The sequence below is a fragment of the Oncorhynchus clarkii genome, chromosome 6, assembly GCF_045791955.1.
Source record: "Oncorhynchus clarkii lewisi isolate Uvic-CL-2024 chromosome 6, UVic_Ocla_1.0, whole genome shotgun sequence".
Classification (NCBI taxonomy): Eukaryota; Metazoa; Chordata; class Actinopteri; order Salmoniformes; family Salmonidae; genus Oncorhynchus; species Oncorhynchus clarkii.
In genome coordinates, this window is record NC_092152.1 from 82,777,755 (window position 1) to 82,802,596 (window position 24,842).

The 24,842-nt window shown below is 44.8% G+C and overlaps 1 protein-coding gene across 1 annotated transcript in view; it reads right to left on the reverse strand.

Moving 5' to 3' along the window:
* Positions 1-24,394, reverse strand: part of LOC139411725 (integrin alpha-11-like) — an 85,270-nt gene extending 60,876 nt beyond the window's left edge. Inside the window, exon 1 of the mRNA XM_071158398.1 lies at positions 24,227-24,394. Within this exon, the coding sequence (XP_071014499.1) occupies positions 24,227-24,278 (52 nt within the window). The 5' untranslated portion in view covers positions 24,279-24,394. The remainder of the gene's footprint in view (positions 1-24,226) is intronic.
* Between the last annotated feature and the right edge of the window lie 448 nt (positions 24,395-24,842).

The window sequence follows — 24,842 nt, forward strand, 5'->3', positions numbered from 1 at the left end:
GGCTGAAGGTTTTGTAAGCGGTAGTAGTCATATTGAAAGGGGTGGATGGATGGCTGAAGGTTTTGTAAGCGATAGTACTCATATTGAAAGGGGTGGATGGATGGCTGAAGGTTTGTGTGAGGATAAGCAGTAGTAGTCATATTGAAAGGGGTGGATGGATGGCTGAAGGTTTTGTAAGCGGTAGTAGTCATATTGAAAGGGGTGGATGGATGGCTGAAGGTTTTGTAAGCGATAGTAGTCATATTGAAAGGGGTGGATGGATGGCTGAAGGTTTGTGTGAGGAGAAGCGGTAGTAGTCATATTGAAAGGGGTGGATGGATGGCTGAAGGTTTGTGTGAGGATAAGCGTTAGTAGTCATATTAAAAGGGGTGGATGGATGGCTGAAGGTTTGTGTGAGGAGGAGAGGTAGTAGTCATATTGAAAGGGGTGGATGGATGGCTGAAGGTTTGTGTGAGGAGAAGCGGTAGTAGTCATATTGAAAGGGGTGGATGGATGGCTGAAGGTTTTGTAAGCAGTAGTAGTCATATTGAAAGGGGTGGATGGATGGCTGAAGGTTTTGTAAGCGTTAGTAGTCATATTGAAAGGGGTGGATGGATGGCTGAAGGTTTGTGTGAGGATAAGCGGTAGTAGTCATATTGAAAGGGGTGGATGGATGGCTGAAGGTTTGTGTGAGGATAAGCGTTAGTAGTCATATTGAAAGGGGTGGATGGATGGCTGAAGGTTTGTGTGAGGAGGAGAGGTAGTAGTCATATTGAAAGGGGTGGATGGATGGCTGAAGGTTTGTGTGAGGAGAAGCGGTAGTAGTCATATTGAAAGGGGTGGATGGATGGCTGAAGGTTTTGTAAGCGGTAGTAGTCATATTGAAAGGGGTGGATGGATGGCTGAAGGTTTGTGTGAGGAGAAGCGGTAGTAGTCATATTGAATGGGGTGGATGGATGGCTGAAGGTTTGTGTGAGGATAAGCGTTAGTAGTCATATTGAAAGGGGTGGATGGATGGCTGAAGGTTTGTGTGAGGAGGAGAGGTAGTAGTCATATTGAAAGGGGTGGATGGATGGCTGAAGGTTTGTGTGAGGAGAAGCGGTAGTAGTCATATTGAAAGGGGTGGATGGATGGCTGAAGGTTTTGTAAGCGGTAGTAGTCATATTGAAAGGGGTGGATGGATGGCTGAAGGTTTTGTAAGCGGTAGTAGTCATATTGAAAGGGGTGGATGGATGGCTGAAGGTTTGTGTGAGGATAAGCGGTAGTAGTCATATTGAAAGGGGTGGATGGATGGCTGAAGGTTTTGTAAGCGGTAGTAGTCATATTGAAAGGGGTGGATGGATGGCTGAAGGTTTGTGTGAGGATAAGCGGTAGTAGTCATATTGAATGGGGTGGATGGATGGCTGAAGGTTTGTGTGAGGATAAGCGTTAGTAGTCATATTGAAAGGGGTGGATGGATGGCTGAAGGTTTGTGTGAGGAGAAGCGGTAGTAGTCATATTGAAAGGGGTGGATGGATGGCTGAAGGTTTTGTAAGCGGTAGTAGTCATATTGAAAGGGGTGGATGGATGGCTGAAGGTTTTGTAAGCGGTAGTAGTCATATTGAAAGGGGTGGATGGATGGCTGAAGGTTTGTGTGAGGAGAAGCGGTAGTAGTCATATTGAAAGGGGTGGATGGATGGCTGAAAGTTTTGTAAGCGGTAGTAGTCATATTGAAAGGGGTGGATGGATGGCTGAAGATTTGTGTAAGGATTAGTGGTAGTAGTCATATTGAATGGGGTGGATGGATGGCTGAAGGTTTGTGTGAGGATAAGCGTTAGTAGTCATATTGAAAGGGGTGGATGGATGGCTGAAGGTTTTGTAAGCGATAGTAGTCATATTGAAAGGGGTGGATGGATGGCTGAAGGTTTGTGTGAGGAGAAGCGGTAGTAGTCATATTGAAAGGGGTGGATGGATGGCTGAAGGTTTGTGTGAGGATAAGCGTTAGTAGTCATATTAAAAGGGGTGGATGGATGGCTGAAGGTTTGTGTGAGGAGGAGAGGTAGTAGTCATATTGAAAGGGGTGGATGGATGGCTGAAGGTTTGTGTGAGGAGAAGCGGTAGTAGTCATATTGAAAGGGGTGGATGGATGGCTGAAGGTTTTGTAAGCAGTAGTAGTCATATTGAAAGGGGTGGATGGATGGCTGAAGGTTTTGTAAGCGTTAGTAGTCATATTGAAAGGGGTGGATGGATGGCTGAAGGTTTGTGTGAGGATAAGCGGTAGTAGTCATATTGAAAGGGGTGGATGGATGGCTGAAGGTTTGTGTGAGGATAAGCGTTAGTAGTCATATTGAAAGGGGTGGATGGATGGCTGAAGGTTTGTGTGAGGAGGAGAGGTAGTAGTCATATTGAAAGGGGTGGATAGATGGCTGAAGGTTTGTGTGAGGAGAAGCGGTAGTAGTCATATTGAAAGGGGTGGATGGATGGCTGAAGGTTTTGTAAGCGGTAGTAGTCATATTGAAAGGGGTGGATGGATGGCTGAAGGTTTGTGTGAGGAGAAGCGGTAGTAGTCATATTGAATGGGGTGGATGGATGGCTGAAGGTTTGTGTGAGGATAAGCGTTAGTAGTCATATTGAAAGGGGTGGATGGATGGCTGAAGGTTTGTGTGAGGAGGAGAGGTAGTAGTCATATTGAAAGGGGTGGATGGATGGCTGAAGGTTTGTGTGAGGAGAAGCGGTAGTAGTCATATTGAAAGGGGTGGATGGATGGCTGAAGGTTTTGTAAGCGGTAGTAGTCATATTGAAAGGGGTGGATGGATGTCTGAAGGTTTTGTAAGCGGTAGTAGTCATATTGAAAGGGGTGGATGGATGGCTGAAGGTTTGTGTGAGGAGAAGCGGTAGTAGTCATATTGAAAGGGGTGGATGGATGGCTGAAGGTTTTGTAAGCGGTAGTAGACATATTGAAAGGGGTGGATGGATGGCTGAAGGTTTGTGTGAGGAGAAGCGGTAGTAGTCATATTGAATGGGGTGGATGGATGGCTGAAGGTTTGTGTGAGGATAAGCGTTAGTAGTCATATTGAAAGGGGTGGATGGATGGCTGAAGGTTTGTGTGAGGAGAAGCGGTAGTAGTCATATTGAAAGGGGTGGATGGATGGCTGAAGGTTTTGTAAGCGGTAGTAGTCATATTGAAAGGGGTGGATGGATGGCTGAAGGTTTGTGTGAGGATAAGCGGTAGTAGTCATATTGAAAGGGGTGGATGGATGGCTGAAGGTTTGTGTGAGGATAAGCGTTAGTAGTCATATTGAAAGGGGTGGATGGATGGCTGAAGGTTTGTGTGAGGAGGAGAGGTAGTAGTCATATTGAAAGGGGTGGATGGATGGCTGAAGGTTTTGTAAGCAGTAGTAGTCATATTGAAAGGGGTGGATGGATGGCTGAAGGTTTTGTAAGCGTTAGTAGTCATATTGAAAGGGGTGGATGGATGGCTGAAGGTTTGTGTGAGGATAAGCGGTAGTAGTCATATTGAAAGGGGTGGATGGATGGCTGAAGGTTTGTGTGAGGATAAGCGTTAGTAGTCATATTGAAAGGGGTGGATGGATGGCTGAAGGTTTGTGTGAGGAGGAGAGGTAGTAGTCATATTGAAAGGGGTGGATAGATGGCTGAAGGTTTGTGTGAGGAGAAGCGGTAGTAGTCATATTGAAAGGGGTGGATGGATGGCTGAAGGTTTTGTAAGCGGTAGTAGTCATATTGAAAGGGGTGGATGGATGGCTGAAGGTTTGTGTGAGGAGAAGCGGTAGTAGTCATATTGAATGGGGTGGATGGATGGCTGAAGGTTTGTGTGAGGATAAGCGTTAGTAGTCATATTGAAAGGGGTGGATGGATGGCTGAAGGTTTGTGTGAGGAGGAGAGGTAGTAGTCATATTGAAAGGGGTGGATGGATGGCTGAAGGTTTGTGTGAGGAGAAGCGGTAGTAGTCATATTGAAAGGGGTGGATGGATGGCTGAAGGTTTTGTAAGCGGTAGTAGTCATATTGAAAGGGGTGGATGGATGTCTGAAGGTTTTGTAAGCGGTAGTAGTCATATTGAAAGGGGTGGATGGATGGCTGAAGGTTTGTGTGAGGAGAAGCGGTAGTAGTCATATTGAAAGGGGTGGATGGATGGCTGAAGGTTTTGTAAGCGGTAGTAGACATATTGAAAGGGGTGGATGGATGGCTGAAGGTTTGTGTGAGGAGAAGCGGTAGTAGTCATATTGAATGGGGTGGATGGATGGCTGAAGGTTTGTGTGAGGATAAGCGTTAGTAGTCATATTGAAAGGGGTGGATGGATGGCTGAAGGTTTGTGTGAGGAGAAGCGGTAGTAGTCATATTGAAAGGGGTGGATGGATGGCTGAAGGTTTTGTAAGCGGTAGTAGTCATATTGAAAGGGGTGGATGGATGGCTGAAGGTTTGTGTGAGGATAAGCGGTAGTAGTCATATTGAAAGGGGTGGATGGATGGCTGAAGGTTTGTGTGAGGATAAGCGTTAGTAGTCATATTGAAAGGGGTGGATGGATGGCTGAAGGTTTGTGTGAGGAGGAGAGGTAGTAGTCATATTGAAAGGGGTGGATGGATGGCTGAAGGTTTGTGTGAGGAGAAGCGGTAGTAGTCATATTGAAAGGGGTGGATGGATGGCTGAAGGTTTTGTAAGCGGTAGTAGTCATATTGAAAGGGGTGGATGGATGGCTGAAGGTTTGTGTGAGGAGAAGCGGTAGTAGTCATATTGAATGGGGTGGATGGATGGCTGAAGGTTTGTGTGAGGATAAGCGTTAGTAGTCATATTGAAAGGGGTGGATGGATGGCTGAAGGTTTGTGTGAGGAGGAGAGGTAGTAGTCATATTGAAAGGGGTGGATGGATGGCTGAAGGTTTGTGTGAGGAGAAGCGGTAGTAGTCATATTGAAAGGGGTGGATGGATGGCTGAAGGTTTTGTAAGCGGTAGTAGTCATATTGAAAGGGGTGGATGGATGTCTGAAGGTTTTGTAAGCGGTAGTAGTCATATTGAAAGGGGTGGATGGATGGCTGAAGGTTTGTGTGAGGAGAAGCGGTAGTAGTCATATTGAAAGGGGTGGATGGATGGCTGAAGGTTTTGTAAGCGGTAGTAGACATATTGAAAGGGGTGGATGGATGGCTGAAGGTTTGTGTGAGGATAAGCGGTAGTAGTCATATTGAATGGGGTGGATGGATGGCTGAAGGTTTGTGTGAGGATAAGCGTTAGTAGTCATATTGAAAGGGGTGGATGGATGGCTGAAGGTTTGTGTGAGGAGAAGCGGTAGTAGTCATATTGAAAGGGGTGGATGGATGGCTGAAGGTTTTGTAAGCGGTAGTAGTCATATTGAAAGGGGTGGATGGATGGCTGAAGGTTTTGTAAGCGGTAGTAGTCATATTGAAAGGGGTGGATGGATGGCTGAAGGTTTGTGTGAGGAGAAGCGGTAGGTGTCATATTGAAAGGGGTGGATGGATGGCTGAAAGTTTTGTAAGCGGTAGTAGTCATATTGAAAGGGGTGGATGGATGGCTGAAGATTTGTGTGAGGATTAGTGGTAGTAGTCATATTGAAAGGGGTGGATGGATGGCTGAAGGTTTGTGTGAGGAGGAGAGGTAGTAGTCATATTGAAAGGGGTGGATGGATGGCTGAAGGTTTGTGTGAGGAGAAGCGGTAGTAGTCATATTGAAAGGGGTGGATGGATGGCTGAAGGTTTTGTAAGCGGTAGTAGTCATATTGAAAGGGGTGGATGGATGGCTGAAGGTTTTGTAAGCGGTAGTAGTCATATTGAAAGGGGTGGATGGATGGCTGAAGGTTTGTGTGAGGAGAAGCGGTAGTAGTCATATTGAAAGGGGTGGATGGATGGCTGAAAGTTTTGTAAGCGGTAGTAGTCATATTGAAAGGGGTGGATGGATGGCTGAAGATTTGTGTGAGGATTAGTGGTAGTAGTCATATTGAAGTTGATCATTCATGTTATAGTGCAGAAGACTACTGAAAGAGCTGCTTCCTGTGCTTGGTCCTCCTATGTTGAATATAATAAACGGCTCTCTATCCACCAGATGTGTACCAAACTCACTAAAAGTGGCAGTAATAAAGCCTCTCTTGAAAAAGCCAAACCTCGACCCAGAAAATATAAAAAACTATCGGCCTATATCGAATCTTCCATTCCTCTCAAAAATGTTTGAAAAAGCTGTTGCGCAGCAACTCATTGCCCTCCTGAAGACAAACAATATATACGAAATACTTCAGTCTGGTATTAGACCCCATCATAACACTGAGACTGCACTTCTGAAGGTGGTAAATTACCTTTTAATGGCATCAGACCGAGTCTCTAACATCTGTCCTCGTGCTCCTAGACCTTACTGCTGCTCGATCACCACATTCTTTTGGAGAGATTGGAAACCCAAATTGGTCTACAAGTTCTGGCCTGGTTTAGATCTTATCTGTCGGAAAGATATCAGTTTGTCTCTGTGAATGGTTTGTACTCTGACAAATCAACTGTAAATTTCGGTGTTCCTCAAGGTTCCGTTTTAGGACCACTATTGCTTTCACTGTATATTTTACCTCTTGGGGATGTCATTCGAAAACATAATGTTAACTTTCACTGCTATGCGGATAACACACAGCTGTACATTTCAATGAAACATGGTGAAGCCCCAAAATTGCCCTCGGTAGAAGCCTGTGTTTCAGACATAAGGAAGTGGATGGCTGCAAACTTTCTACTTTTAAACTCGGACAAAACAGAGATGCTTGTTCTAGGTCCCAAGAAACAAAGAGATCTTCTGTTGAATCCGACAATTAATCTTGATGGTTGTACAGTCGTCTCAAATAAAACTGTGAAGGACCTCGGCGCTACTCTGGACTCTGATCTCTCTTTTGAAGAACATATCAAGACTGTTTCAAGGACAGCTTTTTCCATCTACGTAACATTGCAAAAATCAGAAACTTTCTGTCCAAAAATGATGCAGAAAAATTAATCCATGCTTTTGTTAATTCAAGGTTAGACTACTGTAATGCTCTACTTTCCGGCTACCCGGATAAAGCACTAAATAAACTTCAGTTAGTGCTAAATACGGCTGATAGAATCCTGACTAGAACCAAACAATTTGATCATATTACTCCAGTGCTAGCCTCCCTACACTGGCTTCCTGTTAAGGCAAGGGCTGATTTCAAGGTTTTACTGCTAACCTACAAAGCATTACATGGGCTTGCTCCTACCTATCTTTCTGATTTGGTCCTGCCGTACATACCTACACGTACGCTACGGTCACAAGACACAGGCCTCCTAATTGTCCCTATAATTTCTAAGCAAACAGCTGGAGGCAGGGCTTTCTCCTATAGAGCTCCATTTTTATGGAATGGTCTGCCTACCCATGTGAGAGACGCAAACTCGGTCTCAACCTTTAAGTCTTTACTGAAGACTCATCTCTTCAGTGGGTCATATGATTGAGTGTAGTCTGGCCCAGGAGTGTGAAGGTGAATGGAAAGGCTCTGGAGCTACGAACCACACTTGCTGTCTCTGCCTGGCCGGTTCCCCACTCTCCAATGGGATTCTCTGCCTCTAACCTTATTACAGGGGCTGAGTCACTGGCTTACTGGTGCTCTTTCATGCCATCCCTAGGAGGGGTGCAACACACTTGAGTGGGTTGAGTCACTGACGTGATCTTCCTGTCTGGGTTGCCCCGCCCCCCTTGGGTTGTGCTGTGGCGGAGATCTTTGTGGGCTATACTCGGCCTTGTCTCAGGATGGTAAGTTGGTGGTTGAAGATGGTGTGAGGGCTGTGCTTTGGCAAAGTGGGTGGGGTTATATCCTTCCTGTTTGGCCCTGTCCGGGGGTATCATCGGATGGGGCCACAGTGTCTCCTGACCCCTCCTGTCTCAGCCTCCAGTATTTATGCTGCGGTAGTTTATGTGTCGGGGGGCTAGTGTCAGTTTGTTATATCTGGAGTCCTTCTCCTGTCTTATCCGGTGTCCTGTGTGAATTTAAGTATGCTCTCTCTAATTCTCTCATTCTCTCGGAGGACCTGAGCCCTAGGACCATGCCTCAGGACTACCTGGCATGATGACTCCTTGCTGTCCCCAGTCCACCTGGCCGTGCTGCTGCTCCAGTTTCAACTGTTCTGCCTGCGGCTATGTAATCCTGACCTGTTCACCGGACTGCTACCTGTCCCAGATCTGCTATTTTCAACTCTCTAGAGACAGCAGGAGTGGTAGAGATACTCTTAATGACCGGCTATGAAAAGCCAACTGACATTTACTCCTGAGGTGCTGACTTGCTGCACCCTCGACAACTACTGTGATTATCATTATTTAACCATGCTGGTCATTTATGAACATTTAAACATCTTGGCCATGTTCTGTTATAATCTCCACCCGGCACAGCCAGAAGAGGACTGGCCACCCCTCATAGCCTGGTTCCGCTCTAGGTTTCTTCCTAGGTTTTGGCCTTTCTAGGGAGTTTTTCCTAGCCACCATGCTTCTACACCTGCATTGCTTGCTGTTTTGGGTTTTACACTGGGTTTCTGTACAGCACTTTGAGATATCAGCTGATGTACGAAGGGCTATATAAATAAATGTAATTTGATTTGAAGACTGGATGTTGAAATCATGTAGCAGCTTACATGGATATTTCCATCCTGCTCATTTAAATGGACATACTGTATACAAAGTACATTAAAGGAAAACTCCACAGAAAAATTATATTAACTTCTTTTTTTTAAATACAGAAAAACAGCCGGTGTACAAAATGCATCATACCTGCTGTATTTCTGTATTTTGAGATGTACAGTATGTCTTGAAAAGTTGATTGCTGACATTGTAAAAACATGGAACTGTATCAACAATGGGACTAATGAAACAAATACCAAAATAGATTTCCTTTTACTAGATGCCAACATTATGTAGCACTGAATGAACACTAAAGTCAGAATAGCACTGATCTACACTGAATAACATTATTTAAGGTTATTGCCATTGTACTTGGCTAAGACAAGACTTTACGACAAGAAGAACAGAAGCATTATCAACCTTATTGTCTTATTCTGAGGAAACGTAAATGCATCTATTTGTTTTCTACCAACACCCGAGACAAACACACTGAGTGCCTTGCTTTTAATGGCATAAAGGCTGGAGATGGCATCTAGAATACTGATGCCAGGCAGCAGCCCTCTGATTGGCAGATCACTCTTCATCAGATGATGACTGACCATTGACTGTACGATGCTCACATCAGGGTAGGGAATTCCCTTCCCAGTCAAATTCGACCCCCTTAATTGTTTTCTGTACGTGAGATCAGATTTAGAAATCTACCACAGGTGCTGAGCTGAGAAAGATCAATAATTGCAACCCACATGCCTTCCCAGATGTGTATTTCTGGTAGAAGTTGAGCAGAGCGTTTAAGCACTGTGGTGAAACCCTGATTAGACCATGTGGGAACCAGACAAGACAAATTCATCTCAGAGATCAAAATGGAAAGGACCGCAAACACAACTATGGGGACTGATCAAAAGACAGAGCGGATTTGTGATGGTGTAGATTACTTCTCCTCACTTCCTCTGGACACTAAGAGCATTATGGGAAAACGCAATTCCCTTCTGGATTCAATTGAAATGCGTATCAGAGACGATACTTTTTCGGCTTTTCTCGCTGTCACCAAGTTACCCCAAATGGCTTATTAATGAAAACAGCATCATGTGGATTTTTTATTTCCAACGGAGGAAGCAAGCAGCAAGCACATTTTTGTTGAGGAGATGGAAGACATGAGTAGATCTTCTTCTTGACAGAGAGGAGAGAGCAGGATGGAAAACGTAATCTTCGTCAACATAACTTCCTTTCATTCTGGCTCTTCATTCATCTATCTTCTCCTTCAACTCCAGCTGTATACAGTGTCTTCGGTTCACCGGTCTCAGGTCTCACACCACTTTGTCTCTATATTATATACAGTGGAAGACAGACGTCTTGGCTACTGTAAGGTCAGGGTTCATGTTGGGATTTACATTTCATTGCAATTTTTCTTGTCTGACGTCAAGGGCTATGAGCCAGCTTGTGATGACAGTGATTTAACACTAAAGTAGAGCAGGAAATAGAGAGAGAAATGGAGAAGTACCAAGAGAAAGAAAGAGGCAGCTTTAAAAGTCATCACGCTTAATGACATACAGTTAGAGGATTATTACTTGGATAAAAAGATTTCACAGTCAGAACCCAACCCTGTGAGTGGTCAGAACCCAACCCTGTGAGCAGTCAGAACACAACCCTGTGAGCAGTCAGAACCCAACCCTGTGAGCTGTCAGAACCCATCCCTGTGAGCGGTCAGAACCCATCCCTGTGAGCGGTCAGAACACAACCCTGTGAGGAGTCAGAACCCAACCCTGTGAGCAGTCAGAACCCAACCCTGTGAGCGGCCAGAACCCATACATGTGAGCGGTCAGAACCCATCCCAGTGAGCAGTCAGAACCCAACCCTGTGAGCAGTCAGAACCCAACCCTGTGAGCAGTCAGAACCCAACCCTGTGAGCAGTCAGAACCCAAATATGTGAGCAGTCAGAACCCAACCCTGTGAGCAGTCAGAACCCAACCCTGTGAGCAGTCAGAACCCAACCCTGTGAGCAGTCAGAACCCATCCCTGTGAGCAGTCAGAACCCAGCCCTGTGAGCAGTCAGAACCCAACCCTGTGAGCAGTCAGAACCCAACCCTGTGAGCGGTCAGAACCCAACCCTGTGAGCGGTCAGAACCCAACCCTGTGAGCGGTCAGAACCCAACTCCTTGAGTGGTCAGAACCCATCCCTGTGAGCAGTCAGAACCCAACCCTGTGAGCAGTCAGAACCCAACCCTGTGAGCGGTCAGAACCCAACCCCTTGAGTGGTCAGAACCCAACCCTGTGAGCAGTCAGAACCCAACCCTGTGAGCGGTCAGAACCCAACCCCTTGAGTGGTCAGAACCCATCCCTGTGAGCATTCAGAACCCAGCACCTTGAGCAGTCAGAACCCATCCCAGTGAGCAGTCAGAACCCAGCCCAGTGAGCAGTCAGTACCCAGCCCAGTGAGCAGTCAGAACCCAACCCTGTGAGCAGTCAGAACCCAACCCTGTGAGCAGTCAGAACCCAACCCTGTGAGCAGTCAGAACCCAAATATGTGAGCAGTCAGAACCCATCCCTGTGAGCAGTCAGAACCCAACCCTGTGAGCAGTCAGAACCTAACCCTGTGAGCGGTCAGAACCCAACCCCTTGAGTGGTCAGAACCCATCCCTGTGAGCATTCAGAACCCAGCACCTTGAGCAGTCAGAACCCAACCCCGTGAGTGGTCAGAACCCATCCCTGTGAGCAGTCAGAACCCAGCACCTTGAGCAGTCAGAACCCAGCACCTTGAGCAGTCAGAACCCAACCCAGTGAGCACACAGAACCCATCCCAGTGAGCACACAGAACCCATCCCAGTGAGCAGTCAGAACCCATCCCAGTGAGCAGTCAGAACATTACTCAGTAATCAGTCAGAACCCATCCCAGTGAGAAGTCAGTACCCAGCCCAGTGAGAAGTCAGAACCCATCCCAGTGAGCAGTCAGAACCCATCTCAGTGAGCAGTCAGTACCCAGCCCAGTGAGCAGTCAGAACCCATCCCAGTGAGCAGTCAGTACCCAGCCCAGTGAGCAGTCAGAACCCATCCCAGTGAGCAGTCAGTACCCATCCCAGTGAGAAGTCAGAACCCAGCCCAGTAAACAGTCAGAACCCATCCCAGTGAGAAGTCAGAACCCATCCCAGTGAGCAGTCAGTACCCATCCCAGTGAGTTGAAGAGATGGATTTCATAGAGCACACAAAAACAGACCCCAAGACAAGCCCCCCCTTCTCTTACGTCAACACAGTAGGGCCTATTTTGAATACCCTAAACCCCACTCTCAGTCCTCTCTATACAGCTCTACAATCTGTTAGGCTCTGAGGGTCAAGTCAAGTGATCCTTTTTTCTCCATGGGAAATGTATTTTGTTACTGAGATCACAACGTAAAAGCACCAACAAAGTTTATGAGGCGACATAACAAATAAATAGAAGGTCAAAGTTGAGTTAGCTTCAGCACTGAGATGCAAACCAATGGTTCAGAGAGTATGTAAGTGGCAGATCAGGTATGGTTCTGTTGTGTATCGCTAATCATTTTTACCAAGATTAGAGCAGTATAGAGAGCTGATATATTAAACAAATAGTTAGAAGCAGAAAATGGCCAAATACATGTTTATTTCCATTTGATGGACAAATGGACTTGACAGAGAATAGTGTGTATTGGACAAACGTGTGAAATGCATTGGAACTCATTATTTAATTGCTGGTGGGGATAGTTAGTAGTAGACCATACCATTATCACAATATTGTTTCTATGGCAAAAATGTAAACACAAAGCAGACCAAACTCTTTCAGTCCTTTAAAAACCTGCTGTATGTAAAATATTGTGAGCTATAGATAGAAAATAAATAAATGTGACTCTGGAAGACAAACTAATTATCTTTGTTTCCAACATTAATTCTGTTTTCCTAAAGAACTTAAATCCGCAGTTTCTTTGTTATGATACTAACGAGTTTTGCGATACTGGTATCGTCCTGGCCCTAGTAGTTAAAATGATTACATATATATATTTTTCATAGAAAGTAGGCTATACATTTGGAAAAAACATCAGTCACTTGTGAGATGCAGTTAACAGTTGGGATTCAATACCATGAAAGAAGAGTATCAAAGTCAAAGTCAGGCCAATAACCAATTCCTTTGAAATAAAGTAGTGTCATGGTTCATTCTTTAGAAGAGTTTGATTTTTCACGTTGACAGTTTTAAAGGAGATTACTTCTGCTTTCAAGGCAGCTGAAGAATTTACATCTAATGAGAGCACTGCAACTGCAGAAAAAATATCTTTATAATCCTCCAAAATATGTATATCTCACTAGTATATTCTGCCAACAGATGTTGCTGCTCTGTCAAGAGAAATGATACAATTTGCCTTTTGGAAGGATTCAGATCCCTTCATTTTTTTCCACATTTTGTTACGTTACAGCCTTATTCTAAAATGTATTAAATAAAACAATTTCCTCATCAATCTACACACATAATCGCATAATGACAAAGCAAAAATATGTTTTTAGAAATGTTTGCAAATGTTTTAAAAACTAAAAAACTGAAACCCCTTATTTACATAAGTATTCAGAACTTTTGATATGAGACTCAAATTGAGCTCAGGTGCATCCTGCTTCCATTGATCATCCTTGAGATATTTCTACAACTTGATTGGAGTCCACCTGTGGTAAATTCAATTTATTGGACATGATTTTGAAAGGCACACACCTGTCCACAGTGGCTTGTGAAAGTATTCACCCCCTTGGCATTTTTCCTATTTTGTTGCCCTACAATCTGGAATTAAAATAGGTTTTTGGGCGGTTTGTTCATTTGATTTACACAACATACTACCTACTAGTTTGAAGATGCAAAATATTTTTATTGTGAAACAAGCAAGAAATAAGACCAAAAAAAATGAAAACTTGAGCGTGCATAACTGTTCACCCCCCCAAAGTCAATACTTTGTAGAGCCACCTTTTTCAGCAATTACAGCTGCAATTCTCTTGGGGTATGTCTCTATAAGCTTGGCACATCTAGCCACTGGGATTTTTGCCCATTCTTCAAGGCAAAACTGCTCCAGCTCCTTCAAGTTGGATGGGTTCATACCACAGATTTTAAATTCGATTGAGGTCTGTGCTTTGACTAGGCCATTCCAAGACATTTAACAGTTTCCCCTTAAACCACTCAAGTGTTGCTTATGATCATTGTCCTGCTGGAAGGTGAAGCTCCGTCCCAGTCTCAAATCTCTTGAAGACTGAATAAGGTTTCCCTCAATGTGTCCCTGTATTTAGCTCCATCCATCATTCCTTCATGTTCTGACCTGTTTCCCAGACTCTGCCAATGAAAGACAGCATGCCACCACCATGCTTCACTGTGGGATGCTGTTCTCGGGGGGATGAGAGGTATTGGGTTTGCGCCAGACATAGTGTTTGCCTTGATGGCCCAAAAGCTCAATTTTAGTTTCATCTAACCTGAGTACCTTCTTCCATATGTTTGGGGAGTCTCCCACATGCCTTTTGGCGAACACCAAATGTGTTTGATTATTTTTTTCTTTAAGCTTTTTTCTGACCACTCTTCCGTAAAGCCCAGCTCTGTGGAGTGTACGGCTTAAAGTGGTCCTATGTACAGATACTCCAATCTCCGCTGTGGAGCTTTGCAGCTCCTTCAGGGTTATCTTTGTTCTATTTGTTGCCTCTGTGATTAATGCCCTCCTTGCCTGGTCTGTGAGTTTTGGTGGGAGGCCCTCTATTGACAGGTTTGTTGTGGTGCCATATTCTTTCCATTTTATAATAATGGATTTAATGGTGCTCCGTTGGGATGTTCAAAGTTTATGATATTTTTTTATAACCCAACCCTGATCTGTACTTCTCCACAACTGTGTCCCTGACCTGGTTGGAGAGATCCTTGGACTTCATGGTGCCACTTGCTTGGTGGTGCCCCTTGTTTAGTGGTGTCGCAGACTCTGGGGCCTTTCAGAACAGGTGTATATATACCGAGATCATGTGACAGATCATGTGACACTTAGATTGCACAGGTGGACTTTATTTAACTAAATATGTGACTTCTGAAGGTAATTGGTTGCACCAGATCTTATTTAGGGGCTTCATAGCAAAGGGGGTGGATACATATGCACTCAACAATTTTCTGTTAAAATTTTGTAAAAAATCTTTGAAACAAAGATTTTTTTTTCATTTCACTTCACCAATTTGGACTGTTTTGTGTATGTCCATGACATGAAATCCAAATAAAAATCCATTTCAATTACAGGCTGTAATGCAACAAAATAGAAAAAATGCAAAGGGGGGTGAATACTTTTGCAAGGCGATGTATATAAGGTCCCACAGTTGACAAAAACCAAACCATGAGGTCAAAGGAATTGTCCGTAGAGCTCCGAGACAGGATTGTGGCACAACGCCTCTAACCTATTTGACCTAGATAGTTTGTGTCTATGCTTTGACATGGAGGCTACGTGTGCCTGTTAAAAAATGTATGTAGTTCTGTCCTTGAGCTGTTCTTGTCTAATGATGTTCTGTATTATGTCATTCTGTGTTATGTTTCATGTTTTGTGTTGAACCCCAGGAAGAGTAGTTGCTGCTTTTGCAACATCTAATGGGGATAATAAAATACCAAATGTCGAGACACAGATCTGGGGAAGGATACCAAAAAATGTCTGCAGCATTGAAGGTCCCCAAGAACACAGTGGCCTCCATCGTTCTTAAATGGAAGAAGTTTGGAACTGTACCATGTACGCTGGGAGTCGGGAAGCAAGTTCAGGGAGTGTATTTAATAAATACAGAAATCAACCCTGGAACAGAAACAATAACGCCTAGGGAAAGAACCAAAGGGAGTGACATATATGGGGAAGGTAATCAGGCAGGTGATGGAGGCCAGGTGAGTCTGATGAGGCTCTGGTGCGCGTAACGATGGTGAGATGTGTTCGTAATAATGAGCAGCCTGTTGACCTCGAGCGCCTCAGAGGGAGTATACGTGACAGGAACCACCAAGACTGTTGCTAGAGCTGGCAGCCTGGCCATACTGAGCAATAAGGGGGGGAAGGGCCTTGGTCTGGGAGTTCCTCTGTGGAGATGGGAGAACCTTCCAGAAGGACAACCATCTCTGCAACACTCCACCAATCAGAGTGAGCAGACGGAAGCCACTCCTCACTAAAAGGCACATGACAGCCTGCTTGGAGTTTGCCAAAAGACACCTAAAGACTTTCAGACCATGAGAAACAAGATCCTCTGGTCTGATGAAACCCAAGATTGAACTCTTTGGCCTGAATGCCAAGCGTCTGGAGGAAACCTGGCACCATCCCTACGGTGAAGCATGGTGGTGGCAGCATCATGCAATGGGGATGTTTTTCAGCAGCAGGGTCTAGGACACTAGTCAGGATCAAGGCAATGATGAACAGAGCACAGAGTACAGAGAGATCCTTGATGAAACCCTGCTCCAGAGATTTCAGGACCTCAGACTGGGGCGAAGGTTCACCTTCCAACAGGAGAACAACCCTAAACACACAGCCAAGACAACGCAGGAGTGGCTTTGGGACAAGTCTCTGAATGACCTTGAGTGGCCCAGCCCGAGGAAACATCTCTGGATAGCTGTGCAGCAACGCTCCACATCCAATCTGACAGAGCTTGAGAGGATCTTCAGAGAAGAATGGGAGAAACTCCCCAATTACAGGTGTTCCAAGCTTCGAGCATCATACCCAATAAGACTCGAGGCTGTAATCCCTGCTAAAGGTGCTTCAACAAAGTACTGAGTAAAAGGTCTGAATACTTAAGTAAATGTGATATTTCAGTTTTAAATGTTTTAATAATATTAGCAAAAATGTCTAAAAAACTGTTTTTGCTTTGTCACTATGGGGGATTGTGTGTAGATTGGTTAGGAAAATAAACAATGTAATCCATTTTAGAATAAGGCTGTAACCTAACAAATGTGGAAAAAGTCAAGGGGTCTGAATACTTTCCGAAGGCACTGTACATCTAGCATATGTTATTGCTAAATGGTTCAGTTGTTGATAAGGCATCACATTGTTTCCTGCAAAATTGAATGACAAGGCCATAAACTATATGTTCTGGTTGGAGAAAACATCCATTCATGGTTACCATCACTGCAATGTACAGTACACCGTTCAATCTAAATATTGACATATTCTCCACATTGTTCATTTCCTGTTGCATGAATGGTTCACATGTTCAGCTGTTCTTTGATCTCCCCCAAAAATATTATCCGGAGGGAGTCAACAAGTATATTAATTAAGCTGAAATAAAAAATGCTGCTAAATGGTGGAGGAACTGGTGCTGAAAAGCTATAATTCTTCACAGCAGGTGGTATATTTGAATTCTTTCCCATATGGGTTTGCATAATTTGTCCAGGCGTGCCGTCTTAAATACACATAAACACAAATTACTCCACTAGCCCGGCGCTTTGATGTCTCTGAGGCTCGTTATATAAAGCAAACTGTCCCAGATACCATCACAGAGCAGCTATGCTGTACTTCCTACCAAGAAAAAGAGAGAGCAAAAAGAACAACATAGAGAGAGAATGAGCGAGAGACGGAAAGAGTGGAGGTGAAAGCGTGAGATGGGGAGGGGATCCAGTTTCCATTTCAAACCCCTAACGTGGCAGAGCAATTTAATATTCCCAGTAATATCAGCAGCTCCTAAAGCTAGGCCGGAGTCTTGCCGGGTTTCCTGTGTACCGGCTCTTCTGCCCAGATAAATAAACCACGGGCCCGACCGGCCAGCCACTGCTTTTGGCCCAGCACCAAGCTGCAGGAGCTCCACCGCAGCCCCACTGGTGGAGAGACGACCCGCGGGTGCACTATGAACAGCCAGGGGTGCAACGCCTGCTAGAATGGATCCTCACACAGGACTTGATGGAGCTTCGTGCTACTCAAAGGACAATCAGCGTCATGGTCAGGTTTCAGTTCATGAGAGGTGATGCTGATGCCCTTTAAAAGGATCCATGCAACGTCCATAATGTGACCTGGGACTCATCATATACAGCGCTACACAGTGCTGAACAAAATAATGTGTCTACATTTTGTCAAACATAGACACGGGGGGCTTTCAGGGAAGATGTGAAAGACTTCATCTCCACACACATGGCCACCTCACAGCGTCTGCCATGCTGGTCTGTGTGTGGGTAACAGTCATAACGCTCCGGGGCATGACTGTTACCCACAGGCCAAGATTCTGGACCAGCAGATTGAGTTTTAACCAAATCCACATGGCGAGACGGCAGCTCCCCACCACCTCTCTGAAAATCAACCTTCATTGGTGCACCTATACGTACGTGGTGGAGAAGTCCACGTTCCAGATTCTAATATGAAACGGTCAAACGCTCTCTGAACTTTATGAAGGAATTCACATTGCAGCTCTCGCATGAAAGAGCAGCCCTGCGATTGGAGGTGTACACCTCACATGAGGTAAAAGGTGCAACTCAGCATCTTTTAGTTGGCCCGTTCTGGATCTTCTTGCGCTGGAAGGCTTTTCTCTGGAAAGCTCATCAGACCTCTGTTGAAAGATGCTTCACAATGGATGGTGCTGGTGACATGATGGGATGGAGTATCTGGCACCAGATGTGCCACTCCCACACAGGAGTTGGGCACTGCTAAGCAAGCTGTCTGCCTTCTCGGCCAGCTCTACGCCCTCCCAGGGTTAACTAAATCCTCGGTGGCAGAGCTTGATGCAGCGCCATGGACTGTATAAGCCATGTCTGCAGAGCAGGTCTGGGGGGAGTTGTAATGCACAGCTGTAAGCCACTGTGGGGACATCGAGACATTCATAACTGGAACAGTCAGGGTCTAAGGACTGGCTGAATGACATATTGATTCATTATTGGGACATTGACGCTGTACAGCATTTCAAAAGTTTAGATTTGAAATCAAACAATGACTATGCAGTCTGTCAGCTTTAATTTGAGGGTATTTTCACGATATCAGGTGAACCGTTTAGAAATTACAGCACGTTTTCTACATAGTGAGAAAGTTACAGATGAACAAATATCCTAACCCCTCCCCCCTGTTATTGAAATGGTGAGATGTTAGCATTTCCTGGAGGTAAGATATTTGTACGTCTGTAACTTTCTCACTCATCATTATTTATGATTCATTCAGGATGAACTGTAATCGTGTTCGCATCCACATTACTGTGGAATTGTTCAGAAACATATTATATTCTCATGTACAATACAATGACACAATCCATTATTTACCATTCATTTATTTCTGGCACAACATAATCTGAAACACAACCAAAACAAACAGCAAATGCATCCAACAACTTTGTAGAGTCACAAGCTGGATGTAGTCATTGAGTGCTATAAATATGGGACCAAATTATTTTACACACATATGAGTATTTGTCCCAATTTTTTTGGTCCCTTAAAATGAAGGGACTGTCACAGTCAGACTGTGTACAAAAAGTACTATGTTTCTAAACAGTTCACCCAACATGAATACACCCTCAAATTAAAGCTTGCAGTCTTCAATTTAACAGCATAGTCATTGTTTCAAATGCAAAGTTTTGGAGTTTAGAGCCCAAAGAAGAGAAAACTATGCACACTGTCCCAATAATTACTGAGGGCTCTGTACGGGGACAAACATGTTGCATTGGGACAAACATGCTGTACTATGACCAACATGATGCACACTGTCCCAATAATTACTGAGGGCTCTGTACGGGGACAAACATGTTGCATTGGGACAAACATGCTGTACTATGACCAACATGATGCACACTGTCCCAATAATTACTGAGGGCTCTGTACGGGGACAAACATGTTGCATTGGGACAAACATGCTGTACTATGACCAACATGATGCACACTGTCCCAATAATTACTGAGGGCTCTGTACGGGGACAAACATGTTGCATTGGGACAAACATGCTGTACTATGACCAACATTAGACATCTAACAGGTGAAGAATACAGACTGTATGTGAGCGAAGAAATTACTAACGACCGGGTTTTTTAAAAAGCGAAACCATTTTCAAACACCACTATTTACTTTAAACTGTTTTGTGTGTTTTTGTGCAGCCCGAGGGAGATATGACACTGCTCGCTTAATGAGCCCATAAAACTCAATGAGCAGTGTAACAAGTCCAACCTGGCCCTCTAAACCTGCCCTCTCACACTCAGGCCTAACAAGTAAAGTGTTGTCTTGACAACACGGCCAGGCTTGTGTGACAGCTTTGGAAAACCGTTGAATGCCCGCAGGCTGTTCATACCTCAAACAGACTGTACACTCTTCATGTGGCTCAATGTTTCAATCTCTAAATACATTATACATGAAGGAAGCCCCATCCACAGTGCTGCAACTGGTTAGAGCTGCAAGATCACATATAGACAGCAGCAGTGGACAGCTGTGAATATGTCAGAATTGTCCAGCCAACCCTTCAGCAAACCCTCATCCTCTGTGGAAATGACAGAGTGATCCAGCCAACCCTTCAGCAAACCCTCATCCTCTGTGGAAATGTCAGAATAATCCAGCCAACCCTTCAGCAAACCCTCACCCTCTGTGGAAATGACAGAGTGATCCAGCCAACCCTTCAGCAAACCCTCACCCTCTGTGGAAATGACAGAGTGATCCAGCCAACCCTTCAGCAAACCCTCATCCTCTGTGGAAATGACAGAGTGATCCAGCCAACCCTTCAGCAAACCCTCATCCTCTGTGGAAATGACAGAGTGATCCAGCCAACCCTTCAGCAAACCCTCATCCTCTGTGGAAATGACAGAGTGATCCAGCCAACCCTTCAGCAAACCCTCATCCTCTGTGGAAATGACAGAGTGATCCAGCCAACCCTTCAGCAAACCCTCATCCTCTGTGGAAATGACAGAGTGATCCAGCCAACCCTACAGCAAACCCTCACCCTCTGTGGAAATGACAGAGTGATCCAGCCAACCCTTCAGCAAAACCTCATCCTCTGTGGAAATGACAGAGTGATCCTGCCAACCCTTCAGCAAACCCTCATCCTCTGTGGAAATGACAGAGTGATCCAGCCAACCCTACAGCAAACCCTCATCCTCTGTGGAAATGACATAGTGATCCAGCCAACCCTTCAGCAAACCCTCATCCTCTGTGGAAATGACATAGTGATCCAGCCAACCCTTCAGCAAACCCTCATCCTCTGTGGAAATGACAGCATCAAATGACCTTTGGTCTGCTTCAGAAGGTACTTTTTTATGTAACTCTGTCTGGATGAGTGTCCACTGACTTTGTCCTTATTGACCAAAGGCATGAAGCCCACTAACTTTGCTGGCACAGCTCCCTCAGTTGTTCACTCAATGAGTTGTCATCAGCATGTATGCCATGACATTTTGCTATGTCACTATCCCCGCTATAACACCATCCTGACCATGTTAAGCAGCCTCGTTCAAACAGGACATTTAGCTATGTCACTATCCCCGCTACCACCATCCTGACCATGTTAAGCAGCCTCGTTCAAACAGGACATTTAGTTATGTCACTATCCCCGCTACCACCATTCTGACCATGTTAAGCAGCCTCGTTCAAACAGGACATTTAGCTATGTCACTATCCCCGCTACCACCATTCTGACCACGTTAAGCAGCCTCGTTCAAACAGGACATTTAGCTATGTCACTATCCCCGCTACCACCATCCTGACCATGTTAAGCAGCCTCGTTCAAACAGGACATTTAGCTATGTCACTATCCCCGCTACCACCATTCTGACCATGTTAAGCAGCCTCGTTCAAACAGGACATTTAGCTATGTCACTATCCCCGCTACCACCATCCTGACCATGTTAAGCAGCCTCGTTCAAACAGGACATTTAGCTATGTCACTATCCCCGCTACCACCATCCTGACCATGTTAAGCAGCCTCGTTCAAACAGGACATTTAGCTATGTCACTATCCCCGCTACCACCATCCTGACCATGTTAAGCAGCCTCGTTCAAACAGGACATTTAGCTATGTCACTATCCCCGCTACCACCATCCTGACCATGTTAAGCAGCCTCGTTCAAACAGGACATTTAGCTATGTCACTATCCCCGCTACCACCATCCTGACCATGTTAAGCAGCCTCGTTCAAACAGGACATTTAGCTATGTCACTATCCCCGCTACCACCATCCTGACCATGTTAAGCAGCCTCGTTCAAACAGGACATTTAGCTATGTCACTATCCCCGCTACCACCATCCTGACCATGTTAAGCAGCCTCTTCAAACAGGACATTTAGCTATGTCACTATCCCCGCTACCACCATCCTGACCATGTTAAGCAGCCTCGTTCAAACAGGACATTTAGCTATGTCACTATCCCCGCTACCACCATCCTGACCATGTTAAGCAGCCTCGTTCAAACAGGACATGTAGTGATGCAAACACTCCCACAATAGATAAATAAAATCTTGAATGCAGCCCTTTCCCGTCTTATTGTCAGGACTTCTTTCCCAGTCCGGCCAACAGCTTCTCTCCTTCTCATTCCAGACTCTTTCTGTGTTCTCAAGGTTGACCTTTCCTCCCCTCGGCAAGACTGAATGTGTCCAAAACTTGGACCCAACATCAAATTCCTCTACCTCAGTAAATATTTCCTCTACTGCTCCACCCTCTGGCCTCATGTCATCTAACAACGTCTAATCAAAGATTAATAATAGCTAGTCTACTTCAACAAGAGGGTGTAAAAACCATGGGAACCTGTCACGCCCTGACCTGTTTCACCTGTCCTTGTGCTTGTCTCCACCCCCTCCAGGTGTCGCCCATCTTCCCCACTTATCCTCTGGGTATTTATACCTGTGTTTTCTGTCTGTCTGTGCCAGTTCATCTTGTTTGTTCAACCCTACCAGCCGTTTGTCTAAGCTCCTGGTTTTCCTAGTCTCTCTTTTTCCTCGTCCTCCTGGTTTTTGACCCTTGCCTGTCCTGACCCTGTTCCTGCCCGCCTGACCACTCTGCCTGTCCTGACCCTGTTCCTGCCCGCCTGACCACTCTGCCTGTCCCTGAGTCTGCCTGTTGTCCTGTACCTTTCTCCACCTCTGGATTACCGACCTCTGCCTGACCTGACCCTGAGCCTGCCTGGCGTTCTGTACCTTGGCCTCTACTCTGGATTACCGACCTCTGCCTGCCTTGACCTGTCGTTTGCCTGCCCCTGTTGTTACAATAAACACTGTTACTTCACACAGTCTGTACTGGCGTTTTACCTTGATTCCTGATAGGAACCTAGTGCTATCCAACTGCTTGTTAGATTAAGGTCAGTAGTACATTACTGGAAAGCAGTGAGGACAAGAAACGTCAGACATTTCCATGTCACTTACACAGTGACATACTGTACATTGCCATAGACTGAAGCAATTACACTAACATATACAGTATGTATGGCTACCAGTACTGTGAGCCGTGTGCACTCTTTAAAAGCCACCTGTCATAGCAATCTCTCTTGACATTGGTCCAATTTCATATTACCATATAATTAAAATAGATGAAGATTGACAGCGGGATGCAGTCCATATATCAGGTTATACAATCCAGGTCATATAGCCATAGGACAAATTCAAACAACTCTCTCTCTCTCTCTCTCTCTCTCTCTCTCTCTCTCTCTCTCTCTCGCTCTCTCTCTCTCTCTATTCCACTTCAAAATGTTGCTGCTATTGTAATTTTACTGGTAATTGACCCCAGTTCTGGCTGCGCACCACACATTTCCAGATGCTGGAAACTCTGAGCGCTTAGTTTCTAAACAGATAGCACCACCTTTCATTTCAAAGGACACACCTGCTTTCAATGAGAGACAGAGCACCTCTGTCAAACCTGAGGGAACCAGCACATCCCTTCAATAAGCCAACTCAGCACCCATCTCTCTCACACAGTATGAGCTCAAGATATGAGACTAAGATATTATAGTAGGTCAAGATATGATGCTAAGATATTAGAATAGTTCAAAATATGAGACTAAGATATAAGAGTAAAAATATGATACTATTTTTTTTTAACCTTTATTTAACTAGGCAAGTCAGCTAAGACAAATTCTTATTTAAAATGACGGCGACGACGTTGGGCCAACTGTGTGCCGCCCTATGGGACTCCCAATCACGGCCGGATGTGATGCAGATATGATACTAAGATATGAGAGTAGTTCAAGATATGATACTAAGATATATGAGACTAAAATATGAGAATAAGATATGATAGTTCGAGATATGATACTAAGGTATCAGAGTATTTCTAGATATGAGACTAAGATATGAAACTTAGATATTAGAGTAGATCAAGATATGAGACTGATATTATAGTAGTTTAAGATATTCGCTGCACGAGAGAAGAGACACTCATTTACTAGTTCTCCAGAAAGCCACTTCACTTCGGACACCGTGGAATTATATTCCTGTCTACATTTCCATATAAATATTGGAGAACTGAAAGCTAGACTGTCTGCCTCTTCTTATGCAAACATTCGACTAACTTTAGCGCCTATAAAAGCTATGCCACAAACGTTTTATGTGCCTTCCAGAGAGAGCTGGAATAAATTAAATGTAATAACTACTACTTATTGTACACATGCACATGTGCACTCACACACACACACACACACACACACACACACACACACACACACACACACACACACACACACACACACACACACACACACACACACACACACACACACACACACACACACACACACACACACACACACACACGTTAGCTCACCTGGTAACAGGCTGCAGCAGATCCAGAGAAACACAGCGCGGCAGTACTCCATGTGTTTGGTCGGTGTGTGTGTGTGTATGGTGTGTGTGTGTGTGTGTGTCTGGGGGCTGAGGCAGAGAGATCCAGCAGCGTGCTCTGTTAAAGATTCAGCTCTGGTTGACTCCGCGGCTAGTCAAAATGCTCACTATATCTGAGGAGGTAGGAGGGGACTGTGGCTGAACTGAAAGGAGGTCCACGTTGAACCAGCAGACAGGACTCTCCTCTCAGTCCCTCTGCTACTCAGACAGAGCAGTGAGCTGAGGGACACACAAGCTATCCACCGCAAGTACAGATCTTGGATCAGTTTCTCTGGATAATCAGAGGCAAAGTTGATGGAGTTTGAATACAGTCATTCCATTATTCATTATGTGCCTTGGTATGGTATAGTTGAAGAAATGCGTGTCCTCTCTCTTCTGCTTCCAAATACACTGATGATAAAGTAGACTTTCTTCAACTGCATGGTTGGTTATGGGCTTGTCAGTAGGCATTTCACAGTAAGGTATACATGTTGTATTCAGCACATGTCACAAACACGATTTGATTGATCTAATTAATTAACAATGAAGTGGAATGTAAT